General features: G+C 40.9%; 1 protein-coding gene across 7 annotated transcripts in view; it reads left to right on the top strand.

Annotated features, from left to right (window-relative positions):
- The window catches only part of khdrbs2 (KH domain containing, RNA binding, signal transduction associated 2), a 65128-nt gene that overhangs the window by 3632 nt on the left and 36262 nt on the right, over positions 1-25234 (top strand). For 6 of the 7 annotated variants that reach the window (XR_006361914.1, XR_006361913.1, XM_044046686.1 and 3 more), the window contains exons 2-3: positions 7817-7944; positions 22361-22477. Coding sequence is in view for 4 of the 7 variants with exons in the window: in XM_044046686.1 (XP_043902621.1) it covers positions 7817-7944; positions 22361-22477 (245 nt within the window). In the remaining 3 variants the exon portion in view is untranslated. The remainder of the gene's footprint in view (positions 1-7816; positions 7945-22360; positions 22478-25234) is intronic. The other variant, XR_006361915.1, reaches the window with a different exon arrangement.

Here is a 25234-nt window from a genome sequence, read left to right as displayed (position 1 = left end):
AATTAGTTTTTTTTATTCTTTTTTTTTTTAACTTGATGGCTTTGAAGTCGTGTGTCTTTCTTTAAGCAGATTTAAAGCTGTTCAGCTCTTCTTGGGTGGAAGAGAGTTTCTTTCAGATTGGATGTGTGAGCTTCTTGTTTCACGGCATTCAAGATGATTTGAATAACTTTAAATGACATATTCTTGGACTTGCTTCAGCTAATGGCAGTGTAGTTCTCTTAAGTCTTGCTCAGATCGACACATGCAGGTCATTGTCGTCAGGATTTGACCTTAGCTTTGCCTTTGAATGAAAAAACTGCAGATTTACTTTAATAGTGGGTTGAAGTTAGAGACAAAAGAAGACGCCTTTAATTGATCCCAGTGGTTTCCTTCAAAGTGCTCGCCTTCATGCCACATAGTTCAGTCCTGTCATAAAAACCAATGAGATTCCTAATAAGTGAAGCAAAAGCAAAGCTGACAAGGATGCAGTGAGGTTGGAATACTGGTTAATTTAAAATACAGAAGCAAATGTGTACCACTGTATGTTTCCATTTCTTGTTTTTTTTTAAATTGTTGAGAAGAATATTGCTAAGCTCAAATGCCCTCAGTGTTTTTAGGCAGTAGAAACAAATCTTTATGAGATCTGAAGGACATAGGACTTTCTGAATAAAAGATGAGTATATACTAGATACAGGGGAGGAGGAGGTAAAGGGAGTAAATCTTTATAAAAATGTTGTTGTTGTTGTTGTCTTCTAGTGTTTTCCATTTCTATCAACGATGTCTGTTCATGAGTCACGAGTTTAGACCTTTTTGACCTGCAGGTCAGAGTCTGCCTTTCACGTGAAACTGCAGTGTGTGTGTGTGTGTGTGTGAGAGAGCACCAAACATCCTTTAATCTAAATCATATCTGAGTTTTTCCTGGGTTTCATTTCCTCCCTGTGTTCAGCCATTCTCGTAACAGTTTGAGCTCAAATTTTCACTTAAGCACTCAGCCGCATGTCCTCATGGTTCTCATGTTTAACCAAAAGAGGAAATGTACTTAAAGAAAGAGATGAAATAACATGTAGTTAATCACGGCGTTAGTTAGTTTCAGCTTTTGTTTCTTTACATGTTGCATGCAATTCATTTTATAAACGTAAAGGCCAATGAGGTGCTCAAGATAAGACACTCTGGAGAGCACAAGACACATTTTGTTTGTAAAAAAAAAAACATGTAGGGCTTCAGCTGATAGATTAATGATCAATTACCTGTTGATTATCTGTTATGTGACTAATCAACCAGACGTGAGTCCTAAACCTCAAATTGACATCCACAAATGTCATGTTTAATCTGGAAGATGCTGAGTGTACTGTCAGAGAGGAGCAAACGAACCAGGAAATATTCACATTTAATTTGCCAAAATTCCAACGAGAGACATTTTTATTTTAATAAAAAAAAAACCTGATGTATCAATAAAAAAAAGTTGGCAATTAATTGAGTTGCAATGTATTAATTAATAAACTGTCCTATCAAAATGAAGCAGTAAATGTTGTAATGCACTGCAGCTGTTTAGCCTAGCTTTAGTCAGCTACAAATGGAGAGCATTAGTTAGGAACTGGGATTGTCTCACTGTTAAAGAGATATAAATATGCATAGTGCAGGATAGAGTCAATAAAGAAGTACTTATCGTGGGAGAATTGGCTCGACTCATACAAGTTGGCCGCTCAGTCGGACATGGCTTACATTTTTGCACTTGATTTGGATGATATTTCACCAGTGAGTGCAGTGATGTCTTTGTATTCATTTAATCTCGCTCTCTTGTTTGCAAATTGTTGCCCACATTTTTAGCATATACATTATGAGAGGGGCTGCTCAGTATCCAGCAGTGACAACATCCACCGACTCCTCATGTCGTATGACCTAGGGCAGGGAAAAAACAAAAAAAAATTACATTTCCCGAAAAGTAAAACATTGTATTACAATATTTCTCTTATCAATAGTGACCTACAATGGTGCACGGGTTGAATAAGATTCATTTCCAAGGTCATGAGCATTTCAAGAAACAGAAATAAGTGGATGAGCCAAAGCCTCAGCACTCAGAAAATAGATATTAGACATCAGATTGTGTTACTGTACCTCTCCAATACTCCCCATATGACTGGAAAGTTGTAAATAAAGAAATGAAGGACACCAGGTATTTACCGCAATAAATGTTTTTCAATCAGTTTATTGTCAGACCCGAGGTCCGTATAATTTAAACAACACAAGTATGTGAAAAGAGGAAAATAAAATGCCTGCGATTATAAAATCATGTTTTGCTCATATATGACTGAAAACGTATAGCGCTAAAGCTTTGACAGCAGCAGCAGCAGCAAAACAACATGCATTCAGTTCAGTATAAAAGAAATAACAAAAAACCCTACACCTACAGAACAACTGAGTACATATATACATAAATAATCATGTTTTAATCCTAATCATAATCAAATGAAGGACCATGTTTTGTACCAAAGGTAAAGTAGGGGGATATTCTTCATCCTGCTTAAGCTCTACTTACTTATAATAAAAAGATGATAATTAAAAGATTTAGGGATTAAACATTTTGTGTAACCAGTAGTTTTCCATTTTACTTTCAGTTGCACTTTCAGCAGATCATTTAAAGACGGCATTATAATAATTCGATTTATGATTTAATACTTAATCACTGTGTCAGTGGTTGAATGCAACTTGCCTCAGTGCAGCTCATTTAAAAACACATCAGCAGCATGTGACCAAACACTGGTACATCATGTATTTCCAACCCCAAGCACCTACAATAAATTCATTAGTCCAGAGTGAAAAAAAAGACCAAAGCTAATTGCATGTTTTGAAATCCATCCCCAACAGATTCAATCTGCCAAGGTGAAGGCCATTTCAAGCCTTTACCGTGGTGGCATATAAATAACATGGTAAAATGGAAATTCCAATGCAGTTGTATTCCATGTGTGGTTTTTACGCAAATGTGCACACATTTATTCTGTGCTTGTGCTCTTCATAGTTCAATCTTTAGTGTTGTGGTTTCACCCCAATCTAACCCTTACTAACACCACTGACGCAGGACAAGTGATAATGAAATGACCTTATAACCAATACAGTAATTAGCTTGATTTTTTCTCTTGTTGTGAAGTGGCACTATAAACTGAACATAGCCCTCAGTCATGGAAAAGTTAATTATTTAGGTGTCTACTAATGGCAGTAAAGCAGCATTCATTTCATGGCTTCTTATAGCATGCAATCAGTTTAATGACGCATACTAATTAGGGCTGAACGATTTTGAATCAAAATCTAATTCCGATTATTTTTGCGATTGGGATATGATTAGCGATATGAGAAGGAATGGCAATTTTTACGTAATTATTCTCGCTTTCATTTCAATAACATATTCAAAAGGAGAATATTATGTGTATGTATATGTCGATAATAATACTAATTGACCAATGCAATTATTGAAAATGTTGCAATGGTCTGCCTCGAATAAAGAACACTCTGATTTTTTTTGCTACTTAAATATTCTGGTTTCTTTCACAAAGAAATTATTCAAACGGAATGATGTTGAGAACAGTATAATTTTTCAACATTTCCTGACATTTTATGGACCTACAATAAATCGTTTAACAGAATAAACAATATCGACAAATGAATCGATTGCGGTTAGTTGCAGCCCTCATATCAGTAGGTTATGACAGATTAATCGATTATGAAAATAATCGTTTGTTGCAGCTCTACGACTCATTAGTAAAAAAACAAAAACAAAACACTTCTTCATCTGTTCAATATTACAAAATTAACAAAGCTACAGAAAGGCACCTCCCACTCCCATTTACTCTTAAACTGTATACATTTTATACTGACTGGAACTCACTTTCCTGGATTTTCTTATTGTAGGCTGCTGGAACTACATGCACATGTCTAAGAGTCATTTATCAGTGAAATACAGTCCAGCACAAAAATGTACTCAATGCACATTGTATCTTAAAAGCAATATTTGATTGTGTTCAGTCAGTAAGAATAGATTACCCTCACCTGAACCTAAGCAGTTGAGAAAAGTATTTGGTATTTCGTCAAAAGCCTCAGTTTGTAATCATAGTCCAAACCTAATAGAGACTGATTCTAGTCGACTATGTTAGGAGTACATACTTTTGTATATTGAACTTGTTATCCTGGATAAACTACCTTCAAGTTCATGAACTGACTAATCATGTCTGTATAATTAATCCATGACAGACTGAGCAATATTCTCCTAACTTGCACATTAGCACACATTCATCTTGGAGCTGCCAAGTTAAATCATATTTTTTGGGAGTTTTGGCCACTGAGCACAGCTCTCCTGACGGGGTTTGGGCAGCGGAACAGAGAGGATCAAGAGCACCAGAATAGTTACTCATTCAGTTTCCCTAATGACACTTTTTTCATCCTGAGTTGTGTGAGAGCTGAGACCACAAGCCCTCAAAGCACATAGTCGCTTCTCTGATCTGTAGGCTCCCACCGCTCGCTACCATATATTTGACAACGGTGATAACAGTGTGAAGGTTTCTCCCGATTTATACATTTTAAGCTCATCTGCCTCTCCCTGTCTCCCTCTCTGTCTCTTGTCTGTGTTACACAGTCGGTTTCCAAGTTCACAGGCATTCTGCAGTCAAACAAAGGTTTATGTCATTGTGCGACTGTTATAGAGGATAGTAATCTTCATGGGCTGTGAAAGCATCGCTGCTTTTTTCGGTATGAACAAAATATGTATATATAGTATATATATATATATACATATATATATAACATTTATATATATACATATATATGTGTATATGTATATATATATATATATATATATATATACATATATATATATATATATATATATATATACATATATATACATATATGTATATATATACCCATTTGCAAGTTAAATACTGCACAATGAAAATAAGAGTCTAACAAACTTTCTCTGACATGCAGAAGTCCAGAGGAAAGGCGGAAATAAGTCCTTGATTAAAGCAAGAACTCGGATTGAAATGGAAACATTTATGGAAACATTTATTTGTTACTTTGCCTCTTCAATTACAGTTGTTTTTTTTTTTTACTGTTTTCTGATGCAATAGTTTGATAAATAATTAAAATAAAAATTTTATAAGATTATAAAATAAATCAGATAGGTGCAGGGAAACACAGTGGTTTGTCACAATTACATTTGTGTATAAGGTTACAGAAAGATTGTGGTCACACGAAGAAAAAAATCGACATTAACTGTTTCCTGTGTTGACGTTGGTGTCCCTCCATTCACCCAAAGCTCCTGTGCATGTGGGCTTTGTGGAGATATAATGATGTGACATTACTTTTACCTTTGCACCTGACAGAACTCGTAGTTCTAAAAGAATTATCATTTCTAAGGGACGTCTATCCGTTGTAATAGCACGCTCACATTTAGCTAATTATCGCGGAGCACAAAGTACCGCTGAGGTTGGAAAATGCCACTCCTTTTATTGCCTGGGCTTAAACCAAGGTCACAGAGCATATGAAGGGAAGCCGGCGAGCAATAAAACACCAAATATTACAGTTCATCCTCTGGGGATCGTGTGTGTTTGTAACAAATATGAAGGCACAAGGAAGTTGGCGATATTGACTAAAAGTTGTGGACTGACATCCCCAGGACCCCCACTGCTTATTAGGTTATGTTTTTGGCCGTGTTTGTGTGTTTGTGAGCAGCATGACTCAAAAAGTAAATGACAGATTTCGATGAAGTTTTGTGGAGGAAGTTATGGATTCGATTTTGATCAGGATCCCGATCACCGCTTGAGTTTGTTGAAGCCGTGGTTATGTGAGCAGCCTCGGTGGGGGTTCGTTTTGTATTTTTAGCGTGTCCCAATACAGCAGACACCAAACAAGTTCAAAAATACGCACGTTTGCACGCCACATGTTGTGTTTGATACCGTGTATGTCCTCGGGCAAAAGCACATACCACAAGCCATATTGCGTTAGCGGCTGTTATCCTGGGACGCCTGTCTAGTGTAAAGAGTCACATTAAGAATAACAAAGTGTGAATCCGCCCAGCTGATGTGAGGGCAAGGTCGGATGGATCTTTCAATCTGTTAGCCCGCATAAAAAAAAAAAAAAGAAATCCAGAATGCAGTCTGGAGAGATAATGAAAAAAGCCTTCCTTTGGCTCTTTTCATCTGGCACTGACTGCTACATTTTTATCAACTCAAAAGGAGACATTTGCACACCACCATTTTGAATGACCTCTGAATTTGAGACCACTTTAAAAGCTTCGGTAAGAGCCGTCTTAGAGAGAAACTGCAAATAAGCAGTGACAGCGTGTTCCAGTTGAAATCTTGCTCGGACAATCAGGCCCAATCAGAGAGGCTGGAAGCTATCAGTACATTCCACGTACTCGAGCAGCTAACGGTGTAAAACTGAAGCCACTGATCATTCGGCCAACACTTTCCCACACAAACTGATCATTTTGTTGCATTCTGAACCGTTCAATGCAATCCATAGGTTGAATTCAATACGAGCGGGTGGTCTACTTCAGTCCATGTAGTCAAGCCTCTTCCTTAGCGAACAATTTAAGACTTGTATTTGTCTGAGCCAGAGGTGTTTGTTACCTCACAGCTTTGTCCACTGTCAGTTCAGATAAAGGTGAAGAACTCCAGCTTCAATAAACTGTTGAGCCTCAATAAATCAGCTCAAATGTGGTCAGTGACGTGTTCTTGGCCTTGTTAAGAAATACCTTTTATTGTCCTGAAAGTGTGTTGCAGTAATGTATAGTGTGTGTTTAATTGCCATAAAATGCACAGAAATATTCTGTTTTTTCTGGCTCGATACCACCTTATTATGTCTACTATTATAACTATCTTGAGAATTTTCCAATACCAATACCAGTCTTATACAATCTTAGAAATTGCTTAAATTTATGAAGCAAACTACTAAGCTGTTTGATGTAATCCCCGAGCCATAATTAGCATTTTAAGATAATAATGATCCAATTGTGTAACAATTATTCTGCTTCCGAGGACAAAATGAGTGAAGTTAAAATGTTGTTATTGCTTTTATTTCCCATTTTACACTCATGCATTCATGTGATATAATGTGTACAATGTAAAATCATAATCAAATCAAGTCCTGAAGATGAGTGAGTGAGCGTGAGTGACCTAGTGGTGTGACCAGTATCAGACGGAGGCCAATACGTCCCTATTTTAAATCCATGTCTCATGTTTTGCCGTTCGTAGTAAGGTTGAGGAGACGCCCGAGAAATATGGTGCCAATTTGCCCATCCTGTAATTTATAGGGAGAAATACTGCATTTTGATTGGAACCAATGATCTGCAAATATGATCTTAATACGAACATTCATCTCCACCCAAAATGACTCCAATATCAAATGTTTTATGTATTTTATCTGACAGCTGTTTAAGTCCTCTGCTCTGTGGGGGACGAGACGCTGCTCGCTGCCCAAAAAAATCTCAGTTTACAATGAAGAGAGGGCCCAGCAAGCTGAGTATGACTGTTTTTACTGAATTACTGGATCATGAGATTACAGAGCTGGATGTAAAGGAGTCATTAGTATAATCACATATCATTAGGTTTGCAATGTGAACATATTTGCAGCTGAGGGACAAGAATAATCAGCGAAATATTCACAGTGTGATACAATGCATAGTTAAATTTCCTCTAATGTGCCCCCCAGCCTAACATTATACTGTTGCTGCCGTCACGCTGCTGTCGGCCCCAGAGCAGGCTTAAAGATGTCAACTGACACTTTTTTTTTTTATCACTTATATGACAAACTAATTATCATCTTATCTGTTTTTTTTCTTCTGCAGAGATTGGGAAACATGAAGGGGATGAATTGAGAAAAGACGGCGACATAAAGAAATACCTAGATATCATCAGCAATAAAAATATCAAGCTCTCCGAAAGAGTTCTCATTCCGGTCCAACAGTATCCAAAGGTAAGTGACACTACAGTTATGTATTCCCCTGCAGAAACATACTGCGCCACTTTAGGGTCCTGTATTTTATTTTTTGTGTGGGAAGGAAGAAGAGACAGCAAATGAGATTGTTGTGTTATCAAATTGCCGGAGTCATTTAAATATGTCGAGATGTAAGAGAAGCAGCGCTGTGTTTGATTTTCTTTCTTCCCCTAAATTTAGTTGTCAGTCTTTGTGGAGCGTCTGCTTTCACCTCCTTCACCCTTTGTACAAATACCTTTGGCACTCAGACAGTCTAATAGAAAGTCATTGGGCAGTATCTGTTTATTTTGAGTTAGTCATCAAAAAAAAACAAAAAAAAAAAACTTTTAAAAGCAGTGAATCCCCAAAGAGTGCACCGAAGAGCCGTGGCCATAAATCACTCCATGACACAGTACATGGTATAGTGATTCATGCAATATCAGTACTGACAAATGAAATGCGGCCTAATGAGGCTTCTCCATTGGGCAGCTGAGAAACAACATGCAGCCGCATATGAAGAATCAAACGACTGCGTAAGCAAGGGAGTCGGCTCCACTGTCTTTGCACGGTGACGTTCGTGCAACAGGCAGCGACACACAATGCTGCAGTACATACAGTGTGTTAATACAGTTTATTGATTATTTGTCATCGGTCTGCAAATACATAATATACTGCAACGATCATTAGTGTGGACATTAACCTATACAGGCTGTTTTACTTTAAAAACTTAAAAACAAAGCGATTAATTACATTAGATCAGTGCTTTTTTTTTATATAACAACAACCACCTGAGAAAATATTGAGCTCTGGAAGTAAGACTATTATCACCAATAAAATACAGTGGTGTAAATAGGACAAACACAGTCAGCTACAGGCTTCTCACAGGAAGCAGATTTATTCCCAGTTCAATAATTTGCTCTCTCACCATCCTCCTCTTCCTCTTATAGTACTTCACACATTGGTATAGTGAGATTAGATTAAGATGGAGCGAGAGATAAGGCGATTGTAATTAATATTATTTGGTTATCTGTTTCATTTTCGACTCACATACCCTGGTGTATACAGTAGAACAGTATTTCTGATTTTTTCCTCCAAGTACCACCAGAAGAAGCTCACGTACCACAGTTTGAGAACCAAGGCATTAGATAACCGATACTTGGCACTTTTCATTTCATACTTTTCAGTTTGGTGAATATAATGATAAAAGATCAGTTTGTCTGTATCAGAACTGCTCGGTGTAATGTTTCACCAAATATCCTGCAAACAGGAAGTCCAATCATAAAACCAGCAGGGTCAAACGAGTGAGAACGTCACCACCGGCACTCTCCTCTCCTAAAATCTCAAACATACCGTGCTGTCAGCTCTTGCACTCAGTCGAAATGAATCATTTCTGTCTGGTCACGAGTTCCACTTCGATGTGTTTTAACGTCTCACAGCCATTTCATGCCACCGCACCGCGCAGCTGCTGCAACTGTGTGGGTGCGGGGACTCTCTGACAGTCTTATGACGTCTGTTACTTCTGCTCGAGAGCTTATGTTTACACCTGTTTCTGTCTGGTTATGTTGTCGGCCACATTTCATGCACAAAAAGCACTGAGCCGTTATGCAACGAAACAATTCCACTTGTCTGGCCAGAGAGACCCTGTTGACTTTTTTTCAGACACTTATGTATTTGAAATGTTTTTTCTCCCAAGTCTGATGTAAAAAATTGGTCGTGGCAGCCGCGATCTCTGAGTGCCCATCTAGTTTTAAATGTTTTGTTTGTGTCCTATTGGAAAAAGACTAACCAACAGAGGATGTCGGGGGGGCAGCAGAACTTTTAACTGAGCCTCAGGAGCAGGGGTGGTGCACTTAAAGCTGCAGCGAGTCCCTCAGGATACTCTCTAGAAATCAATTTGCTCAGTGTTGTTGAGAAAGTAATTAAGCAGTGTTCTGGAAGTTCTCACTCTATTGCATTGATTTTAGATCCATAGAAATTCCAGCTGAGCCATTTTCTCTGGGAAAAGGAGATTCAGAGTCTGTGGGTTTACATGGGCATGTTTTTGAGCGCACTTTTAGTGGAAACGCAACAAAAATTCCATCCAATTAAAGTTTGTATGTTTGAGGGGGGTGGAGTTTGTGTGTCTATAGGAGGGAAATGTGAATGAGCACAATGGAATCAGATTAAGCGAATAGATTCAGCTCTACTGAGGAATAAATGCAGAAACAGCGGATACAACAGGCACATAGTACTAGAAGCAAATATTACTATATTAAGTAATTGGAAATACGCATAGATGCGCATTATCTTTGATTTATGTCCAGAGTGTTAGCAACAGGTGTCATGCCAAGTTAGGACTGAACTATGCAATGAACATAATGTCAACTGTATGTCAATCAGTCAAATCTTCAATTTCACCAAATTCTATTTCAGTATGTTTTTCCCTACATTTGTTATTCTCAGTATTAGTGGCGGTTGTTGGTCTTTGAAGCTCATTTCAGACCCACTTATTTATTATTACATACTGTACATTCTGCAAGGAACAGCTAGAACAAGGAGACGCCATAATTATGCACAACTGAAACGCTGTAATAGTGTTTTATTTACAGTGTATACGTACAAACGATATATGGCGATATCGCCGAGCAAATATTAGTAAAAAAATTAGTGCGCATGCGTCAACACGCGTGCAGCCTGTTGTAGTCGCTCCGTGTAACTTTCCTATTCTTTCGTATTTTATTCGTTTTTTCTCTTGTTAAACTTCTTAACTTTTAAACTATTTTATTTTATTTAAAACCCTCTATTTAATTATGCTGGTTGTTAATATTATTGCCTTTTTGCTCGCTGTGATACTGCTACAAACCGGCATCGCAGCACAACGAGTCCAAGCCGATCAGATTGTTTACTCCAGAGAACAGCTGATCGACCTGAAGCCGGCTGGCCCAGCGGACAGACCGGCAGAGGTTCCAGCGGAGCTACGGAGAAAAACGCATCGGGGACGCAGAGGAGGATTGAAACAGAAGAAAAACGACGGGTTGAGACAGCGGAGGTTAGAAAAGCGGAGATTTAAGACGTGTCTCCCCTCTCTCATCATGGGGAACGTGAGGTCCCTGGGCAACAAGATGGACGAGCTGACAGCGCTAGCCCGGAGCCAGAAGGAGTATCGGGAATGCAGCATAATGTGTTTTACAGAGACATGGCTGCACCAGGATATTCCTGATGACAACGTCTCCATCGCGGGCTTCCACACCATACGGGCCGACAGAGACTGCGCCAAGAGCGGCAAGCGCAAAGGTGGGGGTGTCGCTGTGCTGGTAAACAACCGATGGTGCAACCCCGCTCACATCACCATCAAGGAGATCATCTGTGACCCGAACATGGAACTTTGTGCTGTTGGACTTCGACCTTATTATCTGCCCAGGGAGTTTTCACAGGTAATCATGGTGGCTGTTTATGTCCCCCCCTCTGCAAACCCGACGTCGGCAAATGACTCCATTCACTCTGCCATAGCCCAGCTACAGACTCAGCACCCAAGTGCATTCATTGCTATCTCGGGTGACTTTAATCATATCACCATGGACACTACACTCCCCACATTCACACAGTATGTGAGCTGTCCCACCAGAGAGGAGAGAACCATTGACTTGCTGTATGCTAATGCTAAGGAGGCATACAGCTCCTCTCCTCTCCCCCCACTTGGCAGGTCAGATCACAACCTGATTCACCTCAAACCCTGTTATGTGCCGGTGGTGAAGAGCCAGCCTGTAACCACAAAGATCGTGAGGAGATGGTCTGATGAGGCCTATGAGACACTGCGGGGATGCTTTGAAGTGACAGACTGGCAGACGCTCTGTGAGCCGCATGGAGAGGACATTGATGGGCTCACAGTGTGTGTGACGGACTATATCAACTTCTGTGTTGACACCATCGTCCCACCGGAGACTGTCCTTTGTTACCCAAATAACAAACCGTGGGTAACAAAGGAAGTCAAAACCATCCTCAATGAGAAGAAGAGGGCTTTCACAGCTGGCAACAGAGAGGAGGTGCGAACAATCCAGAAGGAGCTGAAGGTGAAGATCAAGGAGGCCAAACAGAAGTATAGGAGGAAGCTGGAGTGGAAGCTCCAGCAGAACAACATGAGGGAGGTCTGGAGTGGAATGAGAACCATCACTGGCTTCAGACCAACCAGCAATAGAGGAGTTGGGGGCAGCATGGACTGTGCAAACGCGATGAATCTGTTTTTTAACAGATTTGACTCGGTGACCCCGGCTCATCCTCCCATGGGCTCCTCTCCTGCATGCCTGCAGTTAGCGCCCACTCCACTCTCTCTCCCTCCCCCCTCCTACAGCCACTCTTCCCCCAGTGATGGCCCCCCACACACCTCCTCCTCCCCTGGCTCCCAAAGTGACAACACTCTCCAAGACAACACCCCTACCCCTCCCCCACAGGTCACCCCCTCACTCCACATCACTGCTGACCAAATCATGAGGCAGCTGAAGAGACTCCATGCAGGCAAGTCTGCAGGACCTGACGGTGTGAGCCCCAGGGTTCTGAAAGCTTGTTCCCTCCAGCTATGTGGTGTGCTACAACACATCTTCAGCCTGAGTCTGAGTCTTCACAGGGTCCCCGTGCTGTGGAAGACGTCATGCATCGTTCCTGTGCCCAAGATACCACGCCCCAGCGGATCCAAGGACTACAGACCGGTGGCACTGACGTCACACATAATGAAGACCCTGGAGAGACTCATCCTGGATCAGCTCCGGCCCATGGTGAGACCACTGCTAGACCCCCTCCAGTTCGCCTACCAGCCCCGACTAGGAGTTGAAGATGCCATCATCTACCTGCTAGACCGTGTCTACGCTCACCTGGACAAGCCGGCGAGCACTGTAAGAGTCATGTTTTTTGACTTCTCCAGTGCATTCAACACCATCAGGCCAGCTCTACTGAGTGAGAAACTGACAGCTATGCGGGTGGAGCCCCCCCTTGTGTCCTGGATTGTGGATTACCTGACTGGCAGACCACAGCACTGCACATCAGACAGACTGATCAGCAACACCGGGGCACCGCAGGGGACGGTCCTCTCTCCCTTCCTCTTCACCCTGTACACCACGAACTTCAGCTGCTGCACAGAGACCTGCCATCTTCAGAAGTTTTCTGACGACTCTGCAGTAGTTGGACTTATCAGTAAGGGTGAGGAGACTGAGTACAGGGGTGTGGTGGACAACTTTGTCACGTGGTGTGAGCAGAACCATCTGCAGCTCAACGTGACAAAAACTAAAGAACTGGTGGTGGACCTGAGGAGGACCAGGGCTCCAGTGACCCCTATCTCCATCCGTGGGGTTAACGTGGACATAGTTGAGGATTACAAGTACTTAGGGGTGTACTTGGACAATAAACTGGACTGGACTAAAAACACAGACGCACTCTACAGGAAGGGTCAAAGCCGTCTCTATTTTCTGAGGCGGCTGAGGTCCTTCAACATCTGCCGGAAAATGCTGCGGATGTTTTACGAGTCTGTGGTGGCCAGTGCCATTCTCTACGCTGTGGCGTGCTGGGGCAGCAGACTGAAGGTGCGGGACGCCAACAGACTTAACAAACTCATCCGCAAAGCCAGCCATGTTGTTGGAGAGGAGATTGACTCCCTGACAGCAGTGTCAGAGAGAAGGATGTTGTCCAGGATTAGGTCCATACTGGACAACTCCCTCCATCCTCTACATGATGTGCTGACCAGCCACAGAAGCACATTCAGCAAGAGACTTATTCTACCACGCTGCACCACAGAACGCCACAGGAAATCATTCCTGCCTGTGGCCATTAAGCTGTACAATTCCTCTATATGATAAATAGGCTTATACTTCCTCTGTATATATTGTTAATATGGGGGGAGGGGGAAGTACAAGTTGTGAAGTATATTCTGGAAATGTTGTAACTCTGTAAATTTATTCTTATTTTAATAGTATTTTTAACTCTGTAAATTTATTCTTATTTTAATAGTATTCTTTAATTTTGTAATTTTAATCTTATGTTTACTCCTACTTCTTCCTATAGTTTGTAATTTTGTAATTTCCAAAAAAATTGCTGTTACATTCGTTACCTTTGTACACTGGAGCGCTGTGACGAAAGAATTTCCCGCAAGGGATTAATAAAGTATTTTCTATTCTATTCTATTCTATTCTATAAACAATAGACCAGATATTTTGTCTCAAACTTCCCTCACAGGACAATCCACACAGGACTGTCTCAGGACAAAAAAGTGGTTCCGCCTTTCAGACAGTTGCCTCCAGTCGTCATGCAGAAGCCCAGCGTCAGCTACGGGAATAGGAAAAATCACGTTAGACAATCCATCATCCGTGATAAAGAGCAGAGAACTAGTGACACGGTCTAATCACGTTCTAGCTCACGCCTTGGAGCAGTCGCCGCTGCTCGGCATCCCAGGTATGAGTCAGCTTCTGGTTAGGGAAAATCGTCGAAGCTTGGTGTTGAAAATCAGACAGATGTGTGAGAAAAGGCACAAATGCAGAACCGCTGGTAATAATGGGCATAGTAGTTCGGGCTTTAAGCAGAGCAGTGAGTTCAGGAGGATAGAGCAATTGTCCAACAACAGTTTCTGTGACCTAATTGCACTGTCAGCAGCCTACAGGACTGCAGTGTCACTATCTTAAACATCTTGGTAACACTGCACTTTTCAGTTAATAATGAAGCATTTGCTCAATAACATACCCCCTTAAAGAGGATAAGGAAATGTTAACTGCAGAGAATGGGAGATGGAAGAGGAGCACAATGGTGTGCACTGTAAATATCTGGCAGAAAGTGTCGGAGTATAAACGGAGTATACTGTATGTTTTTACTGTGTAACAAAAACAAATCTGTAACAACACTTGAATTAGAGAAAACAGAATACAATACTATGCAGTAAAATGCTTTTTTTTAATCTACAATTGCAGTAAACATTGCAATATAACTGCTATGAGACATTTTTGCACAACAAGGACATGATTTCTTGCCAGTTTTCACGAATCAATATTTTTGATTTTTTACTCCGACAACATCTGCTCCAACCTAGAGGCACAAACGAATCAATTTTACTTCACTTCACAACCTCACTTTGTTTCACTGCTATTTTCCATAAGTCCATTCTTACTTAGTGTCACTGGTGATATAGAGCAAAGCGTGTAAAATATCATACATCTGTATTTAATGCAAACTATTAACACTTTGGAAAACTGTCCTGCACGACGCTGCGCCACATGAAAGATTAATGACACTGAACTGTTAAACACAGAGTTTTCATGGGACGTGTCTTTGTGGTACACAATTATAGACTCATTTGAATGCGCGAGTGTTGTTGTGCCGACAATAATGGAGGCTGCGTTTCAAAACTCTCACTTCAGTGTGGGTTATTGCTCTCCTCTGTGCTTCATCCTCACACATTATCTCAGTTTAAGGTGCATTTAGTGACGATGATATTAGAAGAAGTAGGCCTGAACGAATAAATTAATATCTAATTGCGATTATTTGGACTGAAATTGCGCTATGATTCACGTTATTAGAGGGAACGAGGGGATGCATTTTTACATTATTGTTCTAATTTTCCTTGAAATACGCAGCATGTACATCAGGACTATGTTTAATCTGAAATGTTATTTTCAACACTCATTTCAAGGCTTTAGCAAATATTGTGCCTCGATTTTATTGAAATTTCAATTCATTGTTCAGCCCTCACAAGAAGAAGAAGAAGAAGAAGGAGCCAGGGACGTGTTCGCGAGCTTTGGTGCACTAAATGTGATTGTTGTCACAAATATTTGGAAGTGAAACATCATCTAAACCGTAGACATTTATTTTTATTATCAATTTTTTGGATGATACAAAACATAAGATAACTCTAATATAGTATTTACTACTTTCTGGAAATCAGGCTTTATGTGCAATTTAAAATAAAATAAATTCCAATGATGCTATACTAAAAAAAAAGGGGGAAAAATTCACATGTTTATATTGGTAAACCTGCCGTCGCTACACCACAGATCTATTTGAATAAAACCTGGAGGGATGGGACATCTTGTTACAGTCTGGTCCCAGCTTTACACATCCTTCTTTGGGGAATCGTTGTGTGTTTTGTGCCGTACTCCCTTTAAACTCCACGTTTAGATTTGTTGTCGTTTTGCTGCCTGTCAAGATAAAGTATTGTAGCCTTGAAGGGTTCCTGCAGTGACATTACCGTCACTTTCTGTTTGTAATCTCCCCTGGAAAAAAAAAACAAGCGTAATGAAACCTTGAAAAAAAAACCAGGGTCGATCTGGGTCAAATGCAGGAGTAGAGACAGTGGGGTTAGGGTTCGGTCCCCTTTGACTCCTGCGCTTTCCGTGATCAGATTTGACATGTAAACAAATGATCGCACATTGCACTTAAACACGGACAGTCATTTTCTGTTTACTAATGTAAGATTTAAGGTGAATCAGCATAGTCATTTTCATTATCACTTAACTAGAATTTGGACTCAGCCATTTAATGAGACAGCTTGATTAGCATCTCATAACCTTGGGGCACAAAATGGATTTTCAGTATCTGCAAGTCTGAGTGCAGCGCTGGGACCATGTTTCATGTGCATGGTAAAGTTATTAAACACGTTTTTTTTTTTTTTTTTGCTTTTTAATGAGAGGTGTACTGTGGTTAAAAAGCAAGAAGTGACAGATGGAGCTATTTTGTCTCTGTCGGTTATTTGCTCTAGCTCCAGTCTGCAGGTACATACACAAACCGCAACACACTCAATTGTGTTCTGTCTATTCTGGAGGCCACAGTTTCGAGCTTATCAGTCGTGGGTTATTGTAACCTTTAAGTAGCACAACAGTTAAGTGCTGCCTGTAAAGAAATTCCGTTTTTGTCTGCCCTGCGATGTCAGTGTCCTGAAGAAAAAGCCTATCCTATGGAAAGGTGTTTTGCTTTGATAAGTGTTCCATACAGTCTGAATCAGAATTAACCGCCATTTATGATAACATCACAATTCTGCTTTGGGACAAATCTGCTTTGACAAAATCAAGAAACAAGTCAGCACAATTAAAGCAAATTCAAATTGCAGGTGGAAGAGTAAAAAAAGAGGAGAAGTGTTTGTGAACATTTTGACATTAATAATTAATTGTTGCTATTGTATACCGGTAATCGGGGTGTATGCAGTACCCATACAGTAATAGCACGGGTAAAAAGCTGCATATTGCATATACTTGCGCAATAGATATATTTTTTAATGGAGATATTCAGTTTTGAAAGGAACTTGGTTTTGTCACCTGTCATTTAAAGGCCATACGTGGCAAAAGAGAGCTGTAGATTGTAGGGATTGATTTTATCAGGAAACATTATTGGGCTGCAAACACAGTCTGTCAACGTTTGTTTGTCCCTTGTTAGAATTTACAGTAATCATGATATTTGCGTTGTTTAGTTTCTCCGTGGAGGCCATCTGGGCGACACTTGAGGCTTTACACATTAATGAGGTTTGTGACGTTTCTATTAGCGCAGTCTGCTTCTGTTTGTCGTGATCAAGATGTGGGAGGATCTAGGTCATTTTGTCACCTTATGCAAATCTTTATCAGGAGGTTTTTGGACTTTCATTACACTGCTGTGAGAAGAATACAATACAATCTGCATGTAAATGATTCCAGACACTTGAACATATCTGTGTCACGGGAGATGGCTTCTCTACCGTTATTACCCGGTCTGCGTGATGGTGATTCCTAAAAAATCCTGGATACAATGTCAGTATCACAAAAGTAAAAGGTCAAATACTCGCAGTGAAAAAGTAAACTTTCAGTGGTTGGATTTTAAGTATGAATAAAGCAGCGTTTCCCAAGGAAAAATGACGAACAATTATGTGTTTTTACTTTCAAAGCCACAGTGTGACAACGTTTAGTGGCTCAGCTGTCGTATACAGTATTTGTGCGACAAAAGTCAAGTCAAATTAATGATATAGCCCCAAATCCTCTGTCCTTAGACCCTCAAAAAAAAATCCACAAAACATCTCAGGAAGAGCCACAGAGGAGGGAGCTCTCTTCACATGTCACATGTATAGAAACAAACAACAAACGAAAGTCAAACACATCAAATTTACGTCATCAAATTCAGAATGTGAAATACAGAAAGGGACAGAATCTGTAACAGAAGCTAACAGAGAGAACACAAGTTTATCAACTTCCAACGCTTTACATTGTGTAGACTTTGGGATGCATGACAAAGAGCTGGCATTAAACATTGACATTTTAGATTTCATCATGTACAAAAGCCTTCAATTAAATGTTTGTCTGTCATGCTTTCAGAAATGCAAATAAGTAGAAGAGTTCACTTAATTTATCAGTGTTGTTAAATATTAGTAGCCAGTGCTAAGACGGTCATCTTAAAGTTTTAAAACCCCCAGAAGATTATTAGCTGTAACCCCGACAGAGAGACAGCCTCTCTCTTCAGACACTCTGCTGAGTTGAATCCCTCTCTGAAAAGCTCACGAGGTGAACATTAAATCTCCTCTGCTTGTCAGGCACACGCCAAACAACCACTCATCGCCGCCTTTAATGTGTGTGGAGCTCACAGGACACAGTCTTCTGACAGACTCAAAGCCCAGTCATCCCTAGCTGTCATTAAAGCAAATACCACTACCTGAGGCTTTAATCCTCCTATCAGCCAAGACCTGGACTTCCCCAATAGCACAGCTCGCTAACCTGCCAGTTAGTGCCTCAGGACATCTGCAAATCTTGACTGGCCCCAGTGCACCGCACTAAAGTGTGGCCACCGTGCACTTACTTTTTTTTTTTTTACAAAGTCTAAGCTGACAATTTGTTTTATTTTAGGTTCTGCTGTGTTACAGTTCCAAACTGTCAATATTTCCACACTTCCCATAAATAAGTAAACACATAAAACCATAGTGGCGACAACATCGTTCCGTCCTTGCTGTTTTATTTAACCTATCTCATCTCGTCACCACTGCCAGATTTATGAGTATATTTTTTTCTCATTTTCAGTCCCGAAAGTCTTCAGACTGAACCAACCCCCGACTCTCGAGGCAGTTAATCAGATTTCGCACGGCTTCCTGTGAAGCCACAAAAGGCTTCATATAACCTCCCACATATGCAAGGAGTAACCCGGCCCGTTCTCCTCAGGACCTGTTAACCCACTTTGATGTGTGAAATCAGTGGAATTCCCCTGACATGAAACGAGGAATTGTAAATATGTACAAATATAAAACATAATGGGACTGAGGAACCAATTCACCAGTTTCACAGTACATTTAGAGCATAATAAACCGCTCTAAATACACATTGGCTGTCGTGTTGGACAAATCAAACTGGACCTGGGTTTAATGATTGCGTGTGTGTTTTTACTGTGTTTTACAGGACCTTTCTATAGTTTAACTATAAGTTTTTGCTGTGAGCACTTAAAGTCTTGTATTTATTGGACTTATTGGACTAGGTTTGTTTACTAGTCAATTTAGTCACCAAACAACAATTGCCACTGCCCTTGTGTTCACATATGCCAGCTTCTTCAGCGTCTCAAACCAAAATGAGTGATGCAGAAGTTTTACTACATGATGGAAATCCTCAAAATTCTACATATAATGGCAAGATCACAAATACAAGTGGAAAACTGCTCACAGTGCCTGAGTAAACTTTAAAATCATTGTGGACGTAGCCTTTTCAAAGAAAAACAAAAGACTTTATTTTTCTCCCTCTCTATGGGTCGCCACAGCGGATGATCCGCATATTTGATTTGACGAATGCCCTTCCTGACGCGACGCTATCGGGGCTGGGGAGCGGTGCGTGGAGCACACTGGAAATGACCAAAATCTGTCTTTTCTTTTTTTTAATTCTCAAGGCCACCGTACATGTCAATTGTGACATTTTGTGTAAGACGAGGTTGCTGTGCATAGCCGGATTGTTGACATACATACATTAGGGGATACTGGGATACACAACAAAGAGCTGTGTGAAACTAGAGTTTGCAGATTGGCACGTTGGAGTTCACCCCGCACAAAAGCTCTCAATTAAATGTTTGTCATTTACGCTTTCACAAACACAAATAAGTGGATTAGTTCACCCATTTTATCACAGAATATTTGCTCAATATCCAAAATGATGTTGTTCATAATTGTTGCATTGACAACACCCTTCCCTCTAATATCTGCATAGTTATCAGTGTTGAGACTGCAGGGGGCACATAACATCATTTCAAACCTCATTTAACACTGAATCGTGCCCCTTTCTGAAATCCAAATTGCTCGCCGTGGAGCAGTACAGTGGCTCCAGACATTCATTAGCTTAATGAAAACAGGCCACTCTTCTCCTACCACCCAGCGAGCACATTCTTGACTTTGCTGCAGCCACCATCTGCTCCCAAGCTCCCTGCCGGCTGTAGGAGAGACCCGTCAAAGCGATCCATGTGACAAAAGGTGTCCACAGAAGGTGTCTTAATCATTCACATCAGAGGGCAGGCAAGGGCAGTGGGAAAGCTCTGGTTCCATCTCCGTGTCCTTGGTGCCTCCGAAGATGTAACATTTACCCATGACGTTAATCACGCGCACGGCATGAGCTGAGTGTGCTCGTGCAGGAGTTGAGTTGCAGCAGCCACACAGCTGGCAGTGAAGTTATGAACTGCTCAGCCGTACACAGTGGGAGAGGCTGTTTTGTGAAAAGGTTAATATCATTTTAGGGTTGGCCCAGAGTATGTTGTGGTGGTTGGCTGACCACCTGTTCAGCACTGGAGGTGGTCTTTTATCATCTCATCCAACACCGAATAACTAATTTGAAGGTCGTATCCAAAAGTCAGCGATTGAGACCGGGGTATATAAGTAGCCCGTATGAGTTTGAGTCTAATAACAAAAGGTTAAGCACTCAATTTCAACATAATGATTTATTAAATATGTAAAACTTCTGCTATTAGTGTTCAAAACAGGTACTGCCTCCCAATTTCAAAATATTGGTCAGATCTATCTGATTCATTTACCTGTGCAGCAAGAAGCATTGTGTTTGCATGTTCTCCACATGTGTGCATGGGTTTTCTTTGGCTTCTCCAGTTTCCTCCCACAGTCCAAAAACATGCAGATTAGGGGATTAGGCAAATTGGACACACATTGGATGGTTGTTTGTCTCTATGTGGCCCTGTGATGGACTGGCAAATTATCCAGGGTGTGCCGCACCTTCCGCCCTATGTCAGCTATGGGATTGGCATCAGTTGCTGGATAAAATGGTAGAAGATGAATGAATTAATAAATGAATGAATTAATAGGTTTGGTAACATTTGGCATTTTTGACCCCATGGCTGCAGCTCTCTGTTTGACTAACTCTTCTTGCAACTTGAGTGTCAAAGTCCTACAGGTATAATTATTGGGTGTGCGGGGGTAGATGGTGCAACATGCCATAATACAAACGGAAAACCATAAATCAGTAATTAACTTGTGAATAGCACTGGCTCTGCCGTCGTCATTGATGAAGCTGCGAATTCACACATGTCTTCGTGCTATGACGACACATCGCAGCCACCGTATGACTTCATACATCCAGATATACTGCGTTTTATACTGCGTGCTACCTCCCATCCAATGTAATGCAGGTGACAGTTTCAGTCTAAAAGTAGCTAAGACACTTTCTTTGGTAAGATTTCTTTTTTTCTTCTCCTAGTTTCTTCAAAAACAATCCATTCGACTACAGTTATGAGTTTCACCTCTCGCATTAATCGCTGCTAATCTCTGCAGAGTTGTCTCTGCTACAACCTAAAGCTACTTCCCTCAATATGAACACTGGCTGATGCACAGTGAGCGGGAAATGATAGTCAAAGCCCGGAGGCTTGAATCTGAGAGTTTGTCATTTGGATAGTATTACTTAATTTCCCACTGGGAAGAAACTCATTATTTCTGACTTTATCTCAGCACTGACCTCTTAAACAGTCTCAGGAACATTATTGGTTTGAGCCCACGTCCCCTTTCTTTCTTTTTTTTTGTTTTCCTGGCAGAACATGCATGATCCTAAACACCAACAAGAGACAGGACTTGCCAAGGCACAGTTCAGGGAAAAAAGGATGGATGGTTACGTTTTGCCAGATCTCAGATGAGATGAGAGTCCTATTCACTTTTAATGTGCATGTACATAGAGAGCACAATTATATTGATTTATTGCGGGCCACATTACAGCGTTTTCTCACATGATAAATGGTAAATGGAATGTGAGATTGTATTGATAATAGATGACTAATGGCCAGTAAAGTAAGTATATCCTATGGGTAACCTTTTCTCCTTTGGCTCAAATTATTTTTTTACAGCCGAGACATTAAGAGAGTGAGGGACTGCGTCGGAAATAAAGACGTTTGGACCAATGACTCAGCTTTTTCATTATTTGTCCTCTTTTTTTTCGAACCATATTCTGAAAGCACTGACTCGTAGTCTCCTTCTCTCTGCCCTTTGTCACAGTTTAATTTTGTTGGGAAGCTGCTGGGACCACGGGGAAATTCCATGAAACGGTTGCAGGAGGAAACTGGAGTGAAGATGTCCATCCTTGGCAAAGGGTCCATGAGGGATAAAGACAAGGTGAGAAAGATATTGATTTGTGTTGGCCCTGGATATTCAAAAAGAAACATTTTCCAAAGTAGAGAACGAAGAACACCTGAACAAATAACATCTGAGCTCGACGGAGATAAGCGACAACCTCGAGTGAAATGAATCGTTTTTAACCTGACTAACGTATGCAGAAGAAAACGGAAATGGAAATTTTCAGTATGTAGCTTAATAGCATATTGTGAAATAGTCAATTATAAACGCGGAGTACTGAATCTCTTTGCCGAAGTCATTTATCCTGCTGACTTGTGGTCCCCTGGAGCCAAACTTATCCGAGCATGTACGCAGACAGGCTGCTGGATGTGGTGTTCGCGCTCAAAGCAGGTCTCACTGTGCTGCGATAGAGTTACATCGCTATTATCACTGTACCATCTGATTCAGACATCAAGACATGACAAAAGACTCTTTGTTGAAGCTGCGGCTGAATTTCAATACTTTAAAAACCATGTTGAGGAGCAAACACGGCACAAGCCATTACTGCTGGTTTAAAACACATCAGTGTGGTTTTACGGTGTAACATATACCGTGATTTCTGCAACTCTTAACGTTGACAGCGGTTTACAGCACTGACACAATTCACACTTTTAGGTGTGTATTAACCGTGAGTTAAACTTAATTTTAAAAATTGCCTTACCCTCATTAACCCTTAGTGCTCACGTGGCACGCATCTGTGCACCCATGATCATTTGCCATGGGAATAATACACGACTCCTTATATGGACACATATTCAGGCTTTATCATCGTCTTATGTGTTGTTCAGTCAAAGTTATGATTCATTATATATTGCATTTTCTTTTCTTTTTGTTCATAAACATTTTGAGTACTTTTTGCTCAAGTGTGTTTCTATAGTTGGTGAAAATGATGTTTTTTTCATCAGATCGCCGAGGTTGTGCTGGGAGAAAAAGGATATAAGATGCTCTGTATTGCACATTCTTATACTGTACCCTCTGTGTGCTGTACATTTAAACATATAACATGGAAAAAAAGCCGCCAAAATGCTCTGTGTTTTAAGGGGTTAAAGAACTGACATACTATGAAGTGCTTTTACCTTAAAACTGGTACGGGTCGTGTTACATTTGTGACATATGTCACCTGCTCCTCAGTGGAGCTGAGATTTACTTAGACAAGTTTAAAAAACAACTGCTGTAATGACTGAGATGATCCAATACCTTAATGAGGAAGAGGAAGTGAGCCGAAGCTCATGATCCAATGCTGCTCCCTCGTGCCGTCAAACTAGGTTTTTGTTATTGTTTTTGATTGAGAGGGAGAGAGAGAGAGAGAGCGAGAGAGAGAGAGATTGTCTCAGTGGCAGAAGTAACATAATTAAACATTAAAAATGCAGTAAAGACATGTTAAAATGTCAAGAACGGTGAACCGGTTTAGTTTATTTAAATGCAAACATGCAGCGCTTAGGCTGTGATTGCGTTTCACAGTGTGCATTGTGACAGCATGTCATGTCATTGTCGGTCAATGGGAGACACACACACACACACACTGTGTGCTGCTGTGTAGTGATTGGATTTAACTCTGTGTTCTCAGTCTGTGCGCCGGATGTTTTGAATAAGGGCTGGCTGCCGTTCAAAGCAGCCGGTCACAAGGCAGTGTGGCACAGAGATACTGTAACGCAAGTCCCATTTCCAAGCAAAAGCACATTAACATCACACATATCTGCCACGCCAGGCACCCGGTCGCTCAGGGGGGTGCATCAATGCAGCACTGAGGTGGTATCGCAGCACATGCACACATAATAGACCACATGGTCAATACAATGTAAGTATTAGGCCGTTTAAAACGATGCTGAGTCACAGCACAGCTTAATCAGAGATTCCTCATTTCACCTCTCCAAGTCTAGACTTCAGACGAGTCAAAGCAAACACTGTGAGGTTGAGGGGGGAATTTGTTATTTCCGAGTTCCCAAAGTTACAGCAATGCAAACACAATATTGATTGACCAAACAAGCTGGCATACTGTAGCCATGGAGACTGACGTACAGCTTTCTCGCTCTCTCTCCCTCTCCCTTTCTGCCGTAGAACAATCTCCCAAACATTTCAATGAGGCGGGTTTGAAATGACTCACACGTCGGACATCTTTCCTTAAAACTGGCTTCTCTTCCTCCGAGAAAAGAGAGCAATTCAATGATGCAGGGGCACGTGTTTGAATCCCCACATTGGCTAGTTAAGAGCGGTGCGTGAGTAGCACTGACTCGTCTCTGAATGAAGGTGTCCTTGAACAGGATGCTCAACACCCAACTGCTGCAGTGCAGAATGAATGGAATGAGCAAATCCTAGAATGTTTTCTTAAGTGCCTGAATATTCTCTAAATTGTTCAGAGCGCAGCGACTGCTTCTGTGAGTGCAAGTCGAATGTGTCCACTCTCCGCCTCCTGTCACGTCCGATATTCACTCCTGATTATTCGAGTTCAGTGGAGAAGGTTGTGCATAGTTGTGAAGAAATGTTAAAAAAAATAAAATAAAATCAAAAATTACAACCGCTCGGGAGTCCGGTGGAGATCACTTAGCATAGTGACACATCCTCTGTGTGCAATGAGTGTTTGTACAAACTGTCATGGCGATGATGTCCTCGTTCTATTTAATTGTCCCCGTAAGCACCCGAGTGGAGCGCTGGCATCATTAAGGTTAAGTACACCTGCATTTTTGCTGCTGTGGCAAGTTGAAGATGTCTTCTGTGGAAAAAGATTTGTCAGAAAACACCTTTTACAGTGACAGCTAT

The sequence above is a fragment of the Solea senegalensis genome, linkage group LG15 (genome assembly GCF_019176455.1).
Source record: "Solea senegalensis isolate Sse05_10M linkage group LG15, IFAPA_SoseM_1, whole genome shotgun sequence".
In the NCBI taxonomy this organism is placed as follows: domain Eukaryota; kingdom Metazoa; phylum Chordata; class Actinopteri; order Pleuronectiformes; family Soleidae; genus Solea; species Solea senegalensis.
This window is presented reverse-complemented; position numbering and strand designations above follow the sequence as displayed.